General features: G+C 42.7%; 1 protein-coding gene across 2 annotated transcripts in view; it reads right to left on the bottom strand.

The window, feature by feature from the left end:
- ZFYVE9 (zinc finger FYVE-type containing 9) overlaps positions 1-19,799 on the bottom strand; it is a 202,921-nt gene that overhangs the window by 3,542 nt on the left and 179,580 nt on the right. For both annotated transcript variants that reach the window (XM_025392920.1, XM_025392930.1), the window contains 4 exons: positions 12,760-12,910; positions 8,976-9,056; positions 5,447-5,609; positions 3,140-3,245 (listed from right to left, as the gene is read on the bottom strand). In XM_025392920.1, coding sequence (XP_025248705.1) covers positions 3,140-3,245; positions 5,447-5,609; positions 8,976-9,056; positions 12,760-12,910 — 501 coding nt within the window. The remainder of the gene's footprint in view (positions 1-3,139; positions 3,246-5,446; positions 5,610-8,975; positions 9,057-12,759; positions 12,911-19,799) is intronic.

The raw sequence follows: 19,799 nt of genomic DNA, 5'->3' as shown, positions 1-19,799 counted from the left end.
TTTTTTTTTTTTTTTTTTTTGAAACGGAGTCTCGCTCTGTCGCCCAGGCTGGAGTGCAGTGGCGGGATCTCGGCTCACTGCAAGCTCCGCCTCCCGGGCTTACGCCATTCTCCTGCCTCAGCCTCCCGAGTAGCTGGGACTATAGGCGCCCGCCACCTCACCCGGCTAGTTTTTTTGTATTTTTTAGTAGAGACGGGGTTTCACCGTGTTCGCCAGGATGGTCTCGATCTCCTGACCTCGTGATCCGCCCGTCTCGGCCTCCCAAAGTGCTGGGATTACAGGCTTGAGCCACCGCGCCCGGCCTTTTTTTTTTTTTTTTTTGAGATAGAGTCTTGCTCTATTGCCCAGGCTAGAGTGCAATGGCGCGATCTTGGCTCACTGCAACCTCTGCCTCCCAGGTTCAAGCAATTCTCCTGCCTCAGCTTCCCAAGTAGCTAAGATTACAGGAGCCTGCCACCAAGCCAGACAATTTTTGTATTTTTAGTGGAGACGGGGTTTCCGCATGCTGGCTGGGCTGCTGACTTCTTAATAATTAATTTGCCTTGGGTGGGCGCGGTGGCTTACGCCTGTAATCCCAGCACTTTGGGAGGCCAAGGCTGGCGGATCACGAGGTCAGGAGATCGAGACCATCCCGGCTAACACGGTGAAACCCCATCTCTACTAAAAATTCCAAAAAACAAAAAGCCATATGTGGTTGCAGGCGCCTATGGTCCCAGCTGCTCGGGAGGCTGAAGCAGGAGAATGGTGTGAACCTGGGAGGTGGAGCTTGCAGGGAGCCAAGATCGCACCACTGCACTCCAGCCTGGGTGACAGAGTGAGACTCCGTCTCAAAAACAAACAAACAAAAAAATTAATTTGCCTCTGTAAAGTGGAAAGCACCTGACTTCTCTGGTTATTGTGAAGATAAAACTATATAAAGGCAAAATATAAGGCCAGGCACGGTGGCTCACACCTGTAATCCCAGTACTTTGGGAGGCTGAGGCAGGAGGATCGCCTGAACCCGGGAGGCAGAGGTTGCAGTGAACCGAGATCAATACCATTGCACTCCAGCCTGGGCAACAAGAGCAAGAGACTCCGTCTCAAAAAAAAAAAAAAAAAAGGCAAAAATATAAAAGATACAGAAATGCAAATACATGATGTTTCCATATAGCTACTCCTAGCTTACTGCTCCATAAGGAGCTTACACTGAGAGGACTACAAAGGAGGCAGCTCCGAAGCCCTGTACCTGGATGCATTGGAGAGTGGTGGCATGAAGTGACAGAGTGGGAGTCAGGAGACCTGAGCGCTGGCCCCTGCTCAGGTTAACCAACATTAGTCACAAAGTTACAGTCGCATGACCTGTCTGAGCCTGTTTTCTCATTTGCATCTTAGGATGGGTAGCTTGCCTACCTCACTGCTACTGGGGAGCAAAAAGGAGGGAACAGAGGTCAAACTGCTTTGTAAGCCATAAAGTGTTTTACACGTTCCAGACTCTGCGCTGCTCAAAATGTGTCAAAGGGACAAATCATTACATAGCAAGCAACTAAAATCCCTTGGCTGCATATGAAATCATGGAGACTGTTATGCAGCATGAGTCCCTTAGGACCGCTGCTCAGAACTGGAGAACCAGGTCTCCTCTCTGCTATCAGGAACCAGCCATATGAACTTGAATAAGAGACTTAACAACCCTGGGTCTGTTTCCTTTTGTGTGAAATGGAAAAGCTAGAAGTCACAGAATTTTTTTTTTTAATGTAAGAGTTTCAAAGCTGAAAAGAATCCTAGAGATCTTATAATTTAATCCTTTACAAATGAGCATACATGAGGTTCCAAAGTAATAAAGGAATCTAAGATCTACCTGTTTACTCACTGAGAACTTTTAAAATTCTTTTCAAATTTTTTTTTTCTCAGACCTCTTGGGGATGAAGAGAATAAACTTTCTGATCTATATGATATGTACATACAAAAAGGGGTCACTGCCCTGGCTCCTCTCATTTGCAGGTGAGCCTTTAATACAGCTTTCAAGGAACAAATTAATACAGTGGGAAAGAGCTTAGGAGTTGGCCAGATCTGGATTTTAATCAGGAATTTACCATTATTTATTTGGCTTGTAATCTTGAGCAAGGTAATTAGTCTCTGAGCTTTAGTTTTGTTTTTTTGTTTGTTATTGGAGACGGAGTTTGGCTCTTGTTGCCCAGGCTGCAGTGCAATGGCACGACCTTGGCTCACCACAACCACCGCCTCCCAGGTTCAAGCAATTCTCCCGCCTCAGCCTCCTGAGTAGCTGGGATTACAGGCATGCACCACCACTCCTGGCTAATTTTTGTTTTTAGTAGAGATGGGGTTTCTCCATGTTGGTCAGGCTGGTCTCAAACTCCAGACCTCAGGTGATCTGCTCACCTTGGCCTCCCAAAGTGCTGGATTACAAGCATGAGCCACCATGCCCGGCCTAGTTTTTTTTTTTTTTTTTTTTTTTTTTGAGACGGAGTCTTGCTCTGTTGCCTAGGCTGGATGGAGGGCAGTGGCATGATCTCGGCTCACTGTAACCTCTGCCTCCCGGGTTCAAGCAATTCCCATGCCTCAGCCTCTCAAGCAGCTGGGACTACACACATGCACCACCACGCCTCAGCTAATTTTTGTATTTTTAGTGGGTATGGGGTTTCACCATGTTACCCAGGCTGGTCTTGAATTCCTGACCTCAAGTGATCCACCTACCTCAGCCTCCCAAAATGCTGGGATTACAGGTGTGAGCCACTGTGCCTGGCCTAGTTTTCTTATTAGTGAAATAAGTCTGTTTTTTAAAGACCATCATGTTATCTAAGATAGTTTATAAGTGCAGAATAAACTGACCCAGCTTTCTGAAGAATACAGCAAAGATGGAATGTACCATTCAGAGATGTACTTTTCTTGAGTTCCAATGCAAAGAAATCTCTAAAAGTTAGTTCACAGGAAGGAAGATACATCAGACGGGTGCAGGCTGCAACTGGCAGCATTTCTTCCTGGTAATTTCAGATAGACCAGGGGGAATTGGAGTATAAACGAGAAAGATTTTTCTCAGAGATATTTTTTTCTTATCCTACAGAGTCAACCCAGAATGTGGCTCTTGGCCTAGCAAAAAGTTGTGCTCAAAGTGGGTCAGGTATGCCAAGTTTCATTTCCTTACCTCTGTCCATCTGATGACTTTTCCATTTGCTTTATATTCTGATCCATGGAATATCTTCACATTCGTTATAGTCTCCATGGACTTCCCATCTATAGGACTTACGACACTAAAATAGAGGCAAAGGAAAGAAGCAGCTCTTGAAGTTAGAAAAGCCATTTTTCCTATCACATTTTGCTGCAGAAGTCTTCCTGCTAATTACACTGGGTGCCCTGCTGAACACACCTGTGTAGCACATCATAGCAAGAAGCAGCCACTGTATAAAAATGTACATGAACTGAGCTCTTGGGAAAGGATCTATGCACTGCAATAATTCAAAGAACACACATGCAAAAAGGAATCATTTTTCCAGGAGCTAGTTCTCTTTAACGTAAAGAAATTGATTAATCAAACCTGCTCTTCTTCCAGTATTCCTTCTTTCAGTGAATGCATGGTCACCCACTCAATCTTGTTTTCACTCTGCTCCTGACTCTGTAATGATACTCGTCATGATATATTCTTCATGTTTGCATACCTGACTTACAAATGAACTTCTGAAGGGGAGGGAATATGATATATTCACCTCTATGTGCTTATATTCCCATTACTGATCCACTGCTTGGAACTTAGGAGTCTAATAAATATTTATTAAGAATCATTTGCTGGGCATGGTGGCTCACACCTGTAATCCCAGCACTTTGGGAGGCTGAGGTGGGAGGACTGTGTGAGCTCAGGAGTTCAAGACCAGCATCAGCAACATGGCAAAACCCCACCTCTACTAAAAATACAAAAAATTAGCTGGCCAACAGTGGTACACGCCTATAATCCCAGCTACTGGGCAGGCTGAGGCATGAGAATCACTTGAACCTGGGAGGCGGAGGTTGCAGTGAGCCGAGCTCGCACCACTGTACTCCAGCCTGGGCTACAGAGTGAGACTCTGTCTCCAAGAAAAAAAAAAAAAAGGAATTATTTGACCAAGTTGCTAATTATGATAGTGCTGGTATAAACAAGTATCTATGTATCTGTCATAACACATTCCCTTTAGTGCTAAATTATCACTCCTAGATTCCTAAACAGAAAGGACACTTCTGACAGTCATTTCCTCCCTGAAATACAACAAGTATAAATATGTGGAGATACACATTCATTCTGATTAGGATTCAAAATAATTGGCACAAAGATTCTAAACTTTCCCTAACAATTTTCAAACCTGTTTATGTTCTTGAATCTCTATGTATTTTTTTTTTTTCTTGAGACAGAGTTTTGCTCTTGTTGCCCAGGCTGGAGTGCAATGGTGTGATCTCGGCTCACCGAAACCTCTGCCTCCCAATTCAAGTGAGTCTCCTGCCTCAGCCTCCTGAGTAGCTGGGATTACAGGCATGTGCCACTATGCCCAGCTAATTTTGTATTTTTAGTAGAGACGGAGTTTCTCTATGTTGGTCAGGCTGGTCTTGAACTCCCAACCTCAGGTGATCCACCCGCCTTGGCCTCCCAAAGTGCTGGGATTACAGGCGTGAGCCACCACACCAGGCCAAATCTCTATGTATTAAAAGTCGAATCTAACTTAAACTTCAATATCAGGCATTCACTTCATTTAGTCAAAATTACTTGAACTTAAGTTTAATTTCTAACTCACCAAATAGCAATGTTAAAAAAAAAAAAAAAAAAAAAAAAAAGAGCACCCTTCGTTGTGTAGAATCCTTTGAGAAAGGATACAAAGTTCAGTTTGTAATGTATAAATGCAATGTTTTCCAGCTTGTCCCTGAATGTCTGGGTATGAGAAAAAGAAAAGGGTAAGGGGAAAGAAAAGTGTCAAAGATGTCTCCAGGGTTTTGGTTTGAACCATTAGAATAGAGTTGTCGAACACTGAGAAAGAATATAGAATTTGAAGCCCAAGAAGGTGGTTTTAAGAGCTAGTCTTATCACTTCCTAGCTTTGTAGACCTGAAAAGTCACTTAGCCTTTTGGTACTTGTTTACTCATTTATAGAATGGAAATGTTAACACCTGTTATTATATCAAACAAAACAATGTTGGCAAAAATGTGTTGTAAATCTTAAAAGGCTCAGGTATTACTGTTATCTCAACAACTATAGAGGGACTCTTGTTTCATCAACCCCTCTACTTATATTCCTCTCAAAAATACATACAGAAACTCTTTCAGAAACTAACTTACAAAACCAGAAATTTAAAATTCTACGTTAAGCATACAAAGCAGTCTTTCTTAGGCAGGGCTTTCAGTAAAGCTATAAAACACCAATGTAGACAGCAGACAAAACCCAGAGCCTAACCTATAACTAAAAGCCACAAGGGGGGACGTGTACTGCATTTACCCCTTGCTAACGTTCTTGTCATCATCCACCCACTGGATGTGGATGTGCTCCTGGGGATCCTCTGCATCCGCCTTCCCACAGGTGATGGTGAAGTCCTTCATCTCTCGCAGTGCCTGCCTCAAGGAATCCATGTTCTCTGCAGTAATCTGGACCATAACGCCATCTAGCAATCAGCACAAAGCCAAAGGAGAGGCAAATGAAACACAGCACCTGGCATCTAGCAAATCCCTCCAAGTTAAATGTAAATCTTTGCTCTGCTTTCCAAAGCTGACTGATACAGAAGTTTGCTCTTTGAGCTGAACCTCTTACTGAAAGTGTTGTGAAAAGCAATGCCAAGATTAAAACACTTGCTAGTTGATTTCACTTCAAACACAACTAAGTTGATTTCACTTCAGACACAACTAAGAATTTCTCCTGAGACTACTTAAGGGGAAAACTTAAACACAGTCACCTTCTTCTGGACACACTGAACATTTTGTTCCTATTTTCACTCCTGCATTTATCATCCTCTGATCATATTTATTTGTTTGCATCTCCATCTCTCTCACCTTACTATGACTGCCTGGCATAGAGTGAATGCCCAATAAATGTTTCTAAATAAATCACTGAATAAATTATAGTAGTGGGCTTGGAGATAAATCCATTTATTGACTAGCAAATAAGGCAAACCTACCACAGAGTTTCATATGGGCTACCAGATAACCAACAGATGGTTACTTTTTCAGCTGCTACCTACCTGAGTTGAAGGCAAACACTGAAATTGAGAGTAAAAGTTGTCACATGCTGAGCAATTACTCTGCTTCATTGACACACAATGAAATAATTTCTAAAGAGTCTCAATAAAAATTTCATAAACAGGCAGCCAATTGCTCCACTGAAACACACAAATGAAATGCAAGACCCAAGAAATTACCAACCCAGACACATAAACACATAATTTTTAAACACACTGCTTTGAATTGGTAAGGATCTGTGTCAGGTCAATGTATCTTCTTTTTTTTTTTTTTTTTTTTTTTAAAGAAACGACTGCACAGGTTGGAGCACAGTGGCTCTTCACAGGGACAATCATAGTGCACTGCAGCCTCAAGCTCCTGGCCTCACAGGGTCCTCCCACTTCAGCCTCTCAAGTAGCTGGTACTATAGGCATATGCCACCATGCCCAGTTCATTTTATCATTTAACAACATTTAAGGGGTATTTTAAGATCACCTTGTGAAGTCACAATTTCAACTATAGTCAACACTTGATCATATAGGCTTTAACTAGTTGCTTTAGACCAAATGACTTTTAACTCCTAGATTTTAAGAAAACAGTCCTTTCTTAAGCTGGGTACAGTGGCTCACGCCTGTAATCCCAGCACTTTGGGAGGCTGAGCCTGGTGGATCATTTGAGGTCAGGAGCTCAACACTAGCCTGACCAACATGGTAGAACCCTGTCTCTATTAACAATACAAAAAAATTAGCTGGGCGTGTTGGTGCACAACTGTTATTTCAGCTACTCAGGAGGCTAAGACAGGAGAATCACTTGAGGTAGAAGTTGCAATGAGCCAAGATTGTACCACTGTACTCCAGCCTGGGCTACAAGTAAGACTCCATCTCAAAAAAAAAAAAAAAAAAAAAAAGACCCCAAAAACCTCTTAGATTTTGTAACAATTTATTAACATGTTTCTGTTTTGTAGTCAGAGTTGTAAATTTTAGTTGTAAAATAGTGCACTCTGTGTTTCACTGTTTTATTAAATTTACCAAAAGAAGACCACAGCCAGTATCTATAAATATATGTAAGATTATCTATGTATTTCAATCAACACACTGGAATCCAGCCCTAAGAAAGGACCTTTTTTCTTTCCCGAGACAGAGTCTCGCTCTGTCACCCAGGCTGGAGCGCAGTGTTGCGATCTCAGCTCACTGCAAGCTCCGCCTCCCAGGTTCACGCCATTCTCCTGCCTCAGCCTCCCGAGTAGCTGGGACTACAGGCACCCGCCACCACGCCTGTCTAATTTTTTGTATTTTTAGTAGAGACGGGGTTTCACCGTGTTAGCCAGGATGGTCTCAATCTCCTGAACTCGTGATCTGCCCACCTCAGCCTCCCAAAGTGCTGGGATTACAGGTGTGAGCCACCACGCCTGGCCTTTTTTCTTTTTTCTTTTTTTTAAGATAGAGTCTCACTCTGTCGCCCAGGCTGGAGTGCAATGGCGCGATCTCGGCTCACTGCAACCTTTGCTTCCCTGCTTCCCAGGTTCAAGCGATTCTCCTGCCTCAGCCTCGCAAGTAGCAGGGATTACAGGCATGTGCCACCACGCTGGGCTGTTTTTTTGTATTTTTACTTGAGATGGGGTTTCACCATGTCGGCCAGGCTGGTCTCGAACTCCTGACCTCAAGTGATCTGCCCCCCTCGGCCTCCCAAAGTGCTGGGATTACAGGCATGAGCCATTGCACCCAGCCTAAGAAAGGACTGTTTTTACACAGAGCTTTGGAGTGAGCTACTGTAATAATGAAAACCTGTCATCATGTGAGGCAGACTACATTTTCCATAGATGGCCATATCTCCCATCTTATTTTTCTACAATGCTATCTTCCCATTCTCCCATGTAGAAGTGAAGTCTAATTCCCCTCCCTTTTTCCAACACCAGAGTATGGTGGAAATGACACAATATAACTTTAAAGGATGGGTCACAAAAGGCAATGCAGCTTCCACCTTCTTGCTAGAACATTCATGTTTGGAGTCCTGAACCACCATGTAAGAAGTCCAACTATCCCAAGGCTACCAAGCCATGTGAAGGGGTCCCCAGGGAAGTACGCCAGTCACCACTCCTAGTCTTTAAATCATCCCCGGCCAGGCCTCAGATGTGTGTGTGAACAAACCTTCATATAATTCTAGCTCCCAGTCATCAGAGAACTTCAAGTCATCCCAACTAAGACTCCAAACATCATGAAGCAGGGTTAAGCCATCCCTGCATTGCCCTGTCAAGATTCCTGATCTAGAGGATAAGCAAGCACGATAAAATGGTTGTTTTAAGCCAGCTGTTATGAAATAAGAGTAACCAGATCAAAACACAATGAATAACCAACAAAGAAAATAAATGGTGTGCCAATTAGCCTTTAGTGTAATTAACTTTTGTCAACATGTCTGTCCTGTCTAATTATAGCAAACTAGCAGCCAGCACATCCCATTTTGTACTCCAAATAATGACAACAGCATTCTTGTGGACAGGAGAGACTGACTTTCATCTACACACTTACATATTAATATTTCCACCCAATGATACATTTGAACTCAGACTACATGCCCTCAGGTACCTTATCCCAGAGCTCTGAAAGGCCATCTCCTAGTTTTAATGTCATTGTCACATGGTATCCCTGCCACTGACTCCTTTCTTTAGAGAACTAAGCACTCTCATGGCAGTTTTAATTTGCCGAAGAGATGCTACTGAATAAACAGGAGTCAGACATCTACAGCAGAAGTGTAAAGGATTCCCTTTATGTACATAAGCTCAATCTTTATTATAAGGACTGAACAAATTCATTCCTTACCTTCCACAATACTGGACTTGGCAAGGTATCCAGAAGAGGATTTCAGAGCGCCACTGAACACAAAGAAACTGGCACCAGTCACTAAAACAGCAATAGAAATAGTTTAGTAAGACAGACCCTAAGCTGGAGGGATTGAGAACAATAATGAAATATTCAGAAGTTGAGAATTCCAACCACCATCATACAGAAAATTTTTAAAAAGTCAAATCTATATTTCACAATAAACATGTAACCAATAATTCTGGTGCTTACAATAGTTTTGGGAAAGAGGTTTTAAGATATACTCCTCCATGGGCCGGGCGCGGTGGCTCAAGCCTGTAATCCCAGCACTTTGGGAGGCCGAGACGGGCGGATCACGAGGTCAGGAGATCGAGACCATCCTGGCTAACACGGTGAAACCCCGTCTCTACTAAAAATACAAAAAACTAGCCGGGCGAGGTGACGGGCGCCTGTAGTCCCAGCTACTCGGGAGGCTGAGGCAGGAGAATGGCGGGAACCCGGGAGGCGGAGCTTGCAGTGAGCTGAGATGCGGCCACTGCACTCCAGCCTGGGTGACAGAGCCAGACTCTGTCTCAAAAAAAAAAAAAAAGATATACTCCTCCATTTTGTTTTGTTCTTCCTCTAATTAAGAATTCCAGTATCTTACAAGAAAAGGAGTCTTAATGGTTGAGGTCAGGGGTTGGCAAGCTATAACCTGCTTGGCCTCCAGCCTGCTTTTGTAAACAAAATTTTATTGGAACACAGCCATGTCCATTCATTTACTTACTGTCTATGGCAGTTTTTGCACTATAATGCTAGAGCTGAATACTGGTTGACAAAAACCACAGGCTTGCAAACTCTAAAATATTTATCATCTGGCCCTTCACAAAAAAAGTTTGCCACCCCCAATCTAATCCATTGATTTTCAGATTTTTTTAGATCAAATATATTCTGGAGATGGAAATATGGCTGCCAAATATCTCGTCTGCCAAGTAGAGTTATTTTTTTTAAAAAAGCATCCATTTAAAAGATAAACACTTATTACGACTATCTCTTCATAAAAGGGAAAAAAACAACAGTTACATTTAGCTTTATGGAAACTTCACTGTTCTTTCCTGATTTTTCCAGATCTTACTTAAACTGGACTGGACTAATCCAATTTCCTACCCACTGGCCCAACAATATTTCTTTTTTCTTTTTTTTTTTTTTTTTGAGATGGAGTCTCGCTCTGTCACCCAGGCTGGAGTGCAGTGGTGCAATCTTGGCTCACTGCAAGCTCCGCCTCCTGGGTTCATGCCATTCTCCTGCCTCAGCCTCCCGAATAGATGGGACTATAGGCGCCCACCACCATGCCCTGCTAATTTTTTGTATTTTTAGTAGAGACGGGGTTTCACCGGGTTAGCCAGGAAAGTCTCGATTTCCTGACCTTGTGATCTGCCCGCCTCAGCCTCCCACAGTGCTGGGATTTCAGGCGTGAGCCACTGCACCTGGCTGGCCCAACAAATTTCTAAGAGGTGGTCATCAGCTTTTTTTAGAGACTCCTAGTGACAGGAGCCAACAATCACACAAGGCAACCCACTGTACCTCTGGATAACTCCCAGGTTACACACTGCTCTCAAGTTGAGCCCAAATCTGGCTCCCTGTAACTTTCACCCATTGGTGCTGGCTCTGGCCTTTTGTAGCAATAGAGAAGTTCAGCCTTATTTCCACATAATAAAACACCGTAAGAATTGAGATGGCTATTTTTTCATCCCCTTCTAATCTCTACCTTTCCAGGTTAAACATTCATACTTTATTCAAGAAGGCTTCCTTTGACCTAGGCTCCAGCTTTCTCACAGGTATTGAATCATCCTCTGGAGACCCTCTAGTTTTATGACTATATTTTCATTAATGATATACAAAACTTATTTGAATATTCTAGATACAATATGACTAATAAGGAGCATTGTATCCTTAACACCTACCTTATTTTGGATACTGCATTTGAATATACCTGTGCTAAATACCTTTTATAGATTTACTGAATAACTGATTTTAAAAATATATTGGCTGGCTGTGGTGGCTCATGCCTGTAATCCCAGCACTCAAGCTGAGACAGATGGATTCACTTGAAGCCAAAAGTTCGAGACCAGCCTGGCCAACATGGTGAAACCATGTCTCTACTAAAAATATAAAAATTAGCCGGGTGTGGTGATGCATGCCTGTAATCCCAGGATTACTCAGGAAGCCAAGGCAGAGAATCGCTTCAATCCAGGAGGCAGAGGTTGCAGTGAGCTGAGATCACACTACTGCACTCTAGCCTGGGTGACAGAGCGAGCGAGACTCTGTCTCTGTCTCTCTCTCTCTTGTTGTATATATATATATATAGATATAGATACATATTGAAGACAGTGACCTACTGTATTCCTACTAGACAAGTGTTTCACAAAACATACGAAGGAACACTGGCTTTAGAGAAACTCTGAGGAAAAAAAGACTTGTGGTTCAAATAAACTTGGGAATAGTTAGATGCTATCTTCCTTTTGAAAAATTAGATTACACACCAGCTTGTTAATGGATCTATAAAGTCCTATAGTAAAGAAGCCTGTCTAAACTTGTTTAACACACAGGGTTTGTTCTTTTTTTTTTGAGACGGAGTTTCACTCTTGTTGCCCAGGCTGGAGTGCAATGGTACAATCTTGGCTCACTGCAACCTCTGTCTCCCGGATTCAAGCGATTCTCCTGCCTCAGCCTCCCAAGTAGCTGGGATTACAGGCATGCGCCATGACGCCTAGCCAACTTTTTTGTATTTTTACAAATACAAAAGATGTGGTTTCCCCATGTTGTTTAGGCTGGTCTCGAACTCCAGACCTTAGGTGATCCACCCACCTCAGCCTCCCAAAGTGCTGAGATTACAGGTGTGAGCCACCATGCCCAGCTTTTTTTTTTTTTTAAGAGACAGGGTCTTGCTATGTTGCCCAGGCTTGTTTTGAACTCCTTAGCTCAAATGATGCTCTTGCCTCGACCTCCCAAAGTGCTGGGATTATAGGCATGAGCCACCACAGCTGGCCTAACACAGGGTTTCTTAGATGAAATGTATTAAACAAGACTTATATTTTCATGTGAACAGTTTTTAACACCATAGAGCCTAAGAAAACACTTTAGGTAATGTCTCTTGAGCAATGCTTCTCAAAGTCGAATGTGCACTTGAATCACACAGAGATCTCATTAAAATGCAAATTTTGATTAGCGAATCTGGGGTGTGGAGACCACATTCTGAATAGCACTGAACCTTCCTTCAGAATCCTGTCGATTAATTAGCATTCTGTGGGAATGGTCATCTAACAAGCTTCAAATTTACCTAAACATACTCTCATTATGGGGCCTAGTCTCGCCTTCAAATGCCAGTGCTGGCCCTGTCAATATCCTAAGGGCAAATTTTCTTTCTTTTTTTATAAATTATTATACTTTAAGTTCTAGGGTACATGTGCACAACATACAGGTTTGTTACATAAGTATACACATGCCATGTTGGTTTGCTGCACCCATCAACTTGTCATTTACATTAGGTCTTTCTCCTAATGCTATCCCTCCCTCCTAAAGGCATATTTTCAAAACAGTTCCCTCAATAACAGATATCCCATTTGCAACTCTGAGTCTGGCCACTTGGGGATCAACATAATCCTGAAGAATACGGTTGGAAAGGTTAATTAATTTGTTTGTGGTCACCTATCTAGAAAGTGAGTGTTAGGGGACTGAGGTATCTAACTGTCCAAATCCAGTATAATTTTCCATTATCATAATCTCAACCAGCTCAAATGCTCACCTTTTCTGGGCTGATTGTGAATACTGATAGCCTGGGTCTGATAGTTTCCGTCATCATTCTGCACACACACAAGATGAGAGTCTGCCTTTTCATTGAAGCAGGCACCTCCTGCCAGGACGTGCTCATTGGACTTGTTCATGGCTTTCATCATCTGCAATCAAAGACAGAACCTTTTTCTTGCAAGAATGGGCATTTTTCTATCTGACATGGAGCAACTCCATCTTCTCAAAAACAAAACTAACAGAATATTACATATTAAAGTAACAAAAAGGGCCACCAAATAAGGAAACAAAGTAAAAAAAAAAAAATCAGTCACCATTGACAAATCAACGTATACAAAAATTCCCTGTACATTTTACAAGCGACTTGTACTATGACCTAATAAGCACAAAACACATTTTGCATTCATTTTTTGTCTTATTGCTGCACTGAACTCAAGTAGCTAAAATTAGTTTAGCTAATTGTAGTTTCTCCTATATACTAGATTCTCTGAGGGATTTAGATTTAGAGGGAAGATTCAACTTCCAAAGGAGTGAATCTTCTCTCTAAAAACATATGAAATTCATTGTTTCTTAATTTTACTAACTTATGTTCAAGATCTTTAATGAAATTAGTTACTAATATTTTGCTTTATTCTTCTCAAAAGATTTAACATAATTCTGACCTAATCCAAAAAAAAAAAAATTCATGGGCCACTGTTTTGCATGTAATATGTAAGAACTCACCTTGATGTTAAACTCCAGTCCCTGGCTGAAACAGGTTAATGATAATTTGTTGTTATTTATTTATTTATTTGAGACGGAGTCTCGCTCTGTTGCCCAGGCTGGAGTGCAGTGGTGCGATCTTCGTTCACTACAACCTCTGCCTCCCGGGTTCACGCCATTCTCCTGCCTCAGCCTCCCAAGTAGCTGGGACTACAAGTGCCCGCTACCATGCCCAGCTATTTCTTTTGTATTTGTGTAGAGACAGAATTTCACCATGTTAGCCAGGTCTCGATCTCCTGACCTCATGATCCGCCCGCCTCGGCCTCCCAAAGTGCTGGGATTGCAGGCATGAGCCACCGCACCCAGCCGACACCATTTTTTCTTTTTTTTAAAGAGATAGGGATCTCACTATGTTGTCCAGGCTGGATTCGAGCTCCTGGGCTCAGGTGATCCTCCCACCTCAGCCTCTTGAGTAGCTGGGGTTATACAGGCACATGCCACCTAGCCCAGCTAGGTTAATGATAATTTGTTTTTATTTCCCATTTTTTCCTTCATGTCATCCCATTTGTCCAACTTTCTGATCTAATCCTTTAAAATTAAGCCTTTAAAAATCTAATTCGAAACTTATTTTTACTCCCCGGTTCCTCCTATAAGTTGTAGTGTTGCGGGCCAGGCCCGGTGGCTCACTTGAGATCAGGAGTTCGAGACCAGCCTGGCCAACATGGTAAAACCCCGTCTCTACGAAAACTACAAAAAAAATTACCTGGGTGTGGTGGTGGGTGCCTGTAATTCCAGCTACTCGGAAGGCTGAGGCAGGAGAATCACTTGACCCCAAGAGGTGGATGTTGCAGTGAGCCAAGATTGCGCTACTACACTCCAGCCTGGGCAACACAGGGAAACTCCATCTCCAAGAAAAAAAGCTGTAGTGCTGTCAGAGTTGTTTGACTCCATCTTGAACAGGGGCTGGGTAAAATGAGGCTGAAACCTGCTGGGCTGCATCCAAGGAGGTTGGGCATTCTTAGTCGGGATGATAGGAGGTCAGCACAAGATACAGGTCACAAAGACCCCACTGATAAAAACAATGGTGTAAAGAAGCTGGCCAAAACCCGCCAAAACCAAGATGGTGATGAAAGTGACCACTGGAGGTCCTCACTGCTCATTATACGCTAATTATAATGCATTAGCATGCTAAAAGACACTCCCACCCATGCATGACAGTTTACAAATGCCATGGCAATGTCAGGAAGTTACCCTATATGGTCTAAAAAGGGGAAGAACCCTAAGTTCCAGGAATTCCCCACCCCTTTCCCAGAAAACCCTTTGTTTAGCATATAATCAAGAAATATCGTAAGTATACTCAGCCAAGCAGCCCATGACACTGCTCTGCCTATGCAGCAGTCATTCTTTTATTCCTTTTTTGAGATGGAGTCTCGCTCTTGTCGCCCAGGCTGGAGTGCAATGGCATGATCTCGGCACACTGCAACCTCTGCCTCCCGGGTGCAAGCAATTCTCCTTCCTCAACCTCCTGAGTGGCTGGGATTACAGGTGCCTGCCACCATGCCCGGCTAATTTTTGTACTTTTAGTAGAGACGGGGTTTTGCCATGTTGGCCAGGCTGCTCTCGAACTCCTGACCTCAGGTGATCTGCCCGCCTCGGCCTCCCAAAGTGCTGGGATTACAGGCATGACCCACCAAGCCTGGCCTTTTTTTTTTTTTGAGATGAAATTTCACTCGTTGCCCAGGCTGGAGCGCAATGGCATGATCTCAGCTCACTGCAACCTGCTTGCCTCCTAGGTTCAAGCGATTCCTCTGCTTCAGCCTCCCGAATAGCTGGAATTACAGGCACCTATAACCACACCCAGCTAATATTTTTTGTATTTTTAGCAGAGATGAGGTTTCAACATGTTGGCCAGGAGGGTCTCGAACTCCTGACCTCTGGTGATCCACGCGCCTCAGCCTCCCAAAGTGCTGAGATTACAAGCATGAGCCACCGCACTCGGCCTATTCCTTTACTTTCTAATAAACTTGTTTTCATTTGGACTCAGCTGCGCGAGATGCAAGAATCCTCTCTTGGGGTTTAGATCTGGATCCCTTTCCAGTAACAGTACCACAGTGCCCCATTTCCCCCCACCACCATCTGCATCATCTCTCTGTCTGTTCTGAATATTTCATACAAACAGAACTATATTACATGTGACAACTGTGTCTGGCTTCTTCACTTGGCATAAAATTTTGAAAGCTAACCCACATTGTAGCACTTATTAATACTTCATTCTGTTTTATGGTGGAAAAATATTCCATTGTATGTATATACCTCAATTTGCTTATCCATTCATCTGCTGATAGACATTGGAGCTGTTTCTAACTTTCATCTATTTGTAATGGTGCTATTATGAACATGTATATACATTTACTTGTTGGAGTACCTTGTTTTCAATTCTTTTGGGCATATACTTGGGGGCAGAATTGCACGGTCATATAGTAATCTATGTTGAACTTTTTGAGAAGCTGCCAAACTGTTTTTTTTATAGTGGCTGGAACATTTTACACTTCTAACCAGCCATGTACAAGGGTCCCAATTTTTCTACATCTTCACCAACACTCATTCTCTTTTTTTTTTTTTTAAATAATTCTAGTTGGTGTTTTTGATTTGCATTCCCATAATGACTAATGATGTTAAGCATCTTTTCATGTGATTCTTTTTTGAAATGTCTATTCAAGTCCTTTAACCATTTTTTTTTCTTTTTTTTTTTTTTTTGAGATGGAGTTTCACTCTTGTTGCCCAGCCTAGAGTACAGTGGCACTATCTCAGCTCACCGCAATCTCCACCTCCCGGGTTCAAGCGATTCTCCTGCCTCAGCCTCCTGAGTAGCTGAGATTACAGGCATGTACCACCACACGCAGCTAATCTAGTATTTTTAGTAGAAATGGGGTTTCTCCATGTTGGTCAGGCTGGTCCCAAACTCCTGACCTCAAGTGATCCGCCCACCTCAGCCTCTCAAAGTGCTGGGATTACAGGTGTGAGCCATCATGCCAGGCCTGCCCGTTTTTTAACTGGGCTGTCTGTTTTTTAGACACCACGTTGCTATGTTATGTTATGTTATGTTATGTTATGTTATGTTATCCAGGCTGGCGTTGATCTTCCCAACTTATCCTCCCAAGTAGCTGCAACTACAGGTACATACCCACTTTGCCTTGCTGTCTTTGCTGTTGACATGAAAGAATTCTTTTTCTTTTTTTTTGAGACGGAGTCTCGCTCTGTCTCCCAGGCTGGAGTGCAGTGGCGTGATCTTGGCTTACTGCAAGCTCTGCCTCCTGGGTTCATGCCATTCTCCTGCTTCAGCCTCCTGAGTAGCTGGGATGACAGGTGCCCACCACCACACCCGGCTAATTTTTTGTATTTTTAGTAGAGACGGGGTTTCATCGTGTTAGCCAGGATGGTCTCGATCTCCTGACCTTGTGATCTGCCTGCCTCAGCCTCCCAAAGTGCTGGGATTACAGGCATGCACCACCACGCCTGGCTGATATGTAATTATTTACATATTCTCAATACTAGACCCTTATCAGAGATATGATCTGAAAATATTTTCTCCCGTTTTATAGGTTGTCTTTTCATTTTCTTGATAATATCCTTGAATGCACAAAAGTTTCTAATTTTTATTAAATCCAATTCATCTATTTTTTTTCTTTTGTTGCTTGTGCTTTTGGGGTCATATCTAAGAATCCAATGCCAAATCTAAGGTTGTGAATAATTACTCCTATGTTTTCGTCTAACAGCTTTACAGTTTTAGCTCTTATATTTAGTTTGTTGGTTGATTGTTTTGAGTCAGTTTTTATATATAATGTGAGGTAAGGGTAAGTTTTAAAATTGAGAAGTATAAATCCACCAATTGTGTTCTTCTTTTTCAAGAACATCCACGAAGGGCTATTCAGGCGCCTTACGATTACAGCTGATTTGAATATTGGCTTTTCCATTTCTGCAAAAAGGCCATTGAAATTTTGATAAGGCTTGCAATGAATCGGTAGATCACTTTTAGTTTTGACATCTTAACAATATTGTCTTCTAATCCATGGGACATCTTTCCATTTATATACGTCTTTAATTACTTTCAGCAATGTTTTGTAGTTCTCAGGGTACGAGTCTTTTACTTCCTTGGTTAAATTTACTCCTAGGTATTATATTGATACAACTCTAAGGCATCATCATGTCTTGGCTTTACTTTGTTACAATTCTTGCAAAGCACCAGAGGTATCCAAACTATAACTGAATACCCCTCTTACACTGACATTTATCAACCTCACTAATCCAAACCACTTCTACTCAGGTTTTCCAAAGGTTACTTTGAAATAATTCTTCTGCAAACAGGATGAGTCAGCTAGAAGATTTTTGCTTAGCAAAGCCAACTGACAGACACATTTAGGTTCTCATTTGCGATTTACATTTGTATCACATGAAAGAAACTGAGATGATCACAATTTTAAAGAAATCATTTCTTCCGAATCATTAGGCTAAAGTGGTTTCTAATTTTGTCTACACGAAGCAGACTAAGAAACATTTTCAATCCAGACATTCTGAATAAATTAGCTGGCCTCAAAGGAAATCATTTCCTTGGATGTAAATTACAAGTCCAATGAAAGAAACTTCATATTTCTTTAGAGATAAATGAATATATTTTCTCTCTCTTAAAATAATGCTCAGTTACAACAAGAGCAGAGTTTCCAAGATATTCAAAGGACCTTACTGACCATAAAATAAACTTACAGTTGTCATATAATGATATAAATACTTGACTATCCATTTTGGTTGTGTTATTCTGCTGTCAATTCAAATTCTGAAATGTTTCTTGTATCTATACCTATCTTCACCATACTTCAAGGCCTAATTGCCTCTTCTCGGGACATAATGACCTTATAACTGGTTTTCCTACAGGGAATCTCTATCAGTTCTGATTCATCACATACGACGCTTCCATACTTATCAAAGCACAGCTCTATGTCACATCTTCTCAGTTTGTCCTCCACTCAGAATCTCAAGGATCCTATGCTCTAACCCCACATCAGCTCTCCTGTCTTGCCTCCCTCCTATAGTATCCTTACATGCTGCTTACATGCAGGACTACTTCCTGATGGCCTACCATTTCCCATCCCTGAGGCTTTGCATTACTATTTTCTTTTTGGGTTTGTTTTTGAGACGGAGTCTTGCTCTGTTGGCCAGGCTGGAGTGCAGTGGTGTGGCTCTGGCTCACTGCTGCCTCTGCCTCCTGAGTTCACATGATTCTCCTTCCTCAGCCTCCCAAGTAGCTGGGACTACAGGTGCCTGCCACCACGCTGGGCTAATTCTTTGTATTTTTAGTAGAGACAGAGTTTGACCACGTTGGCTAGGCTGGTCTCAAACTCCTGACCTCAAGCGACCTACCCACCTCGGTCTCCCAAAGTGATGGGATCACACACGTGAGCCATCACACCTGGCCTAGCTTCCCTTTTCTTCTCCCATATCCAAGCACCTGAAAAAGTCGTCCCCTGAAAATGCCAATTCCAGCGTGAAGACTTTTTTTTTTTTTGAGATGGAGTCTCCCTCTGTCGCCCAGGCTGGAGTGCAGTGGCACCATCTCGGCTCACTGCAACCTCTGCCTCCCAGGTTCAAGCAATTCTTCTGCCTCAGTCTCCTAAGTAGCTGGGACTTCAGGCACATGCCACCATGCCCAGCTAATTTTTGTATTTTTAGTAGAGACAGGGTTTCACCATATTGGCCAAGCTGGTCTGAAACTCCTGACCTTGTGATCTGCCCGACTCAGCCTCCCAAAGTGCTGTGATTATAGGCGTGAGCCACTGTGCCTGGCCAGCATGAAGACTTCCTTAACCCTCAATAAGACATTAACGTGACCATTACCTTCTTTGAAATGCCATAGCACATTCTCTGTATTTTTTATACGCCATCATGCACATTCAACCTTGAATAATGCTTAATTGCAAGACCAACAGTATTTCTGTTTGTTTCTGAGACAGAGTCTCGCTCTGTCACCAGGCTGGAGTGCAGTGGTGCAATCACGACTCACTGCAAACTTCGCCTCCTGGGTTCAAGCAATTCTCCTGCCTCAGCCTCCCGAGTAGCTGGGGCTACAGGTGCGCGCTACCATGCCCAGCTAATTTTTGTGTTTTTAGTAGAGATGGGGTTTCACCATGTTGGCCAGAATGGTCTCAATCTCCTGACCTGGTGATCCACCTGCCTCAGCCTCCCAAACTACTAGGATTACAGGCATGAGCCACCGTGCCCGGCCTTGTTTGTTTTTGAAATGCAGTTTCACTCTCGCTGCCCAGGCTGGAGTGCAATGGTGCA

This window comes from Theropithecus gelada, chromosome 1 (assembly GCF_003255815.1).
Source record: "Theropithecus gelada isolate Dixy chromosome 1, Tgel_1.0, whole genome shotgun sequence".
NCBI classification, from domain to species: domain Eukaryota; kingdom Metazoa; phylum Chordata; class Mammalia; order Primates; family Cercopithecidae; genus Theropithecus; species Theropithecus gelada.
Note: the sequence above shows the minus strand (reverse complement) of the source record. Positions and strands in the feature narration are given on the sequence as shown.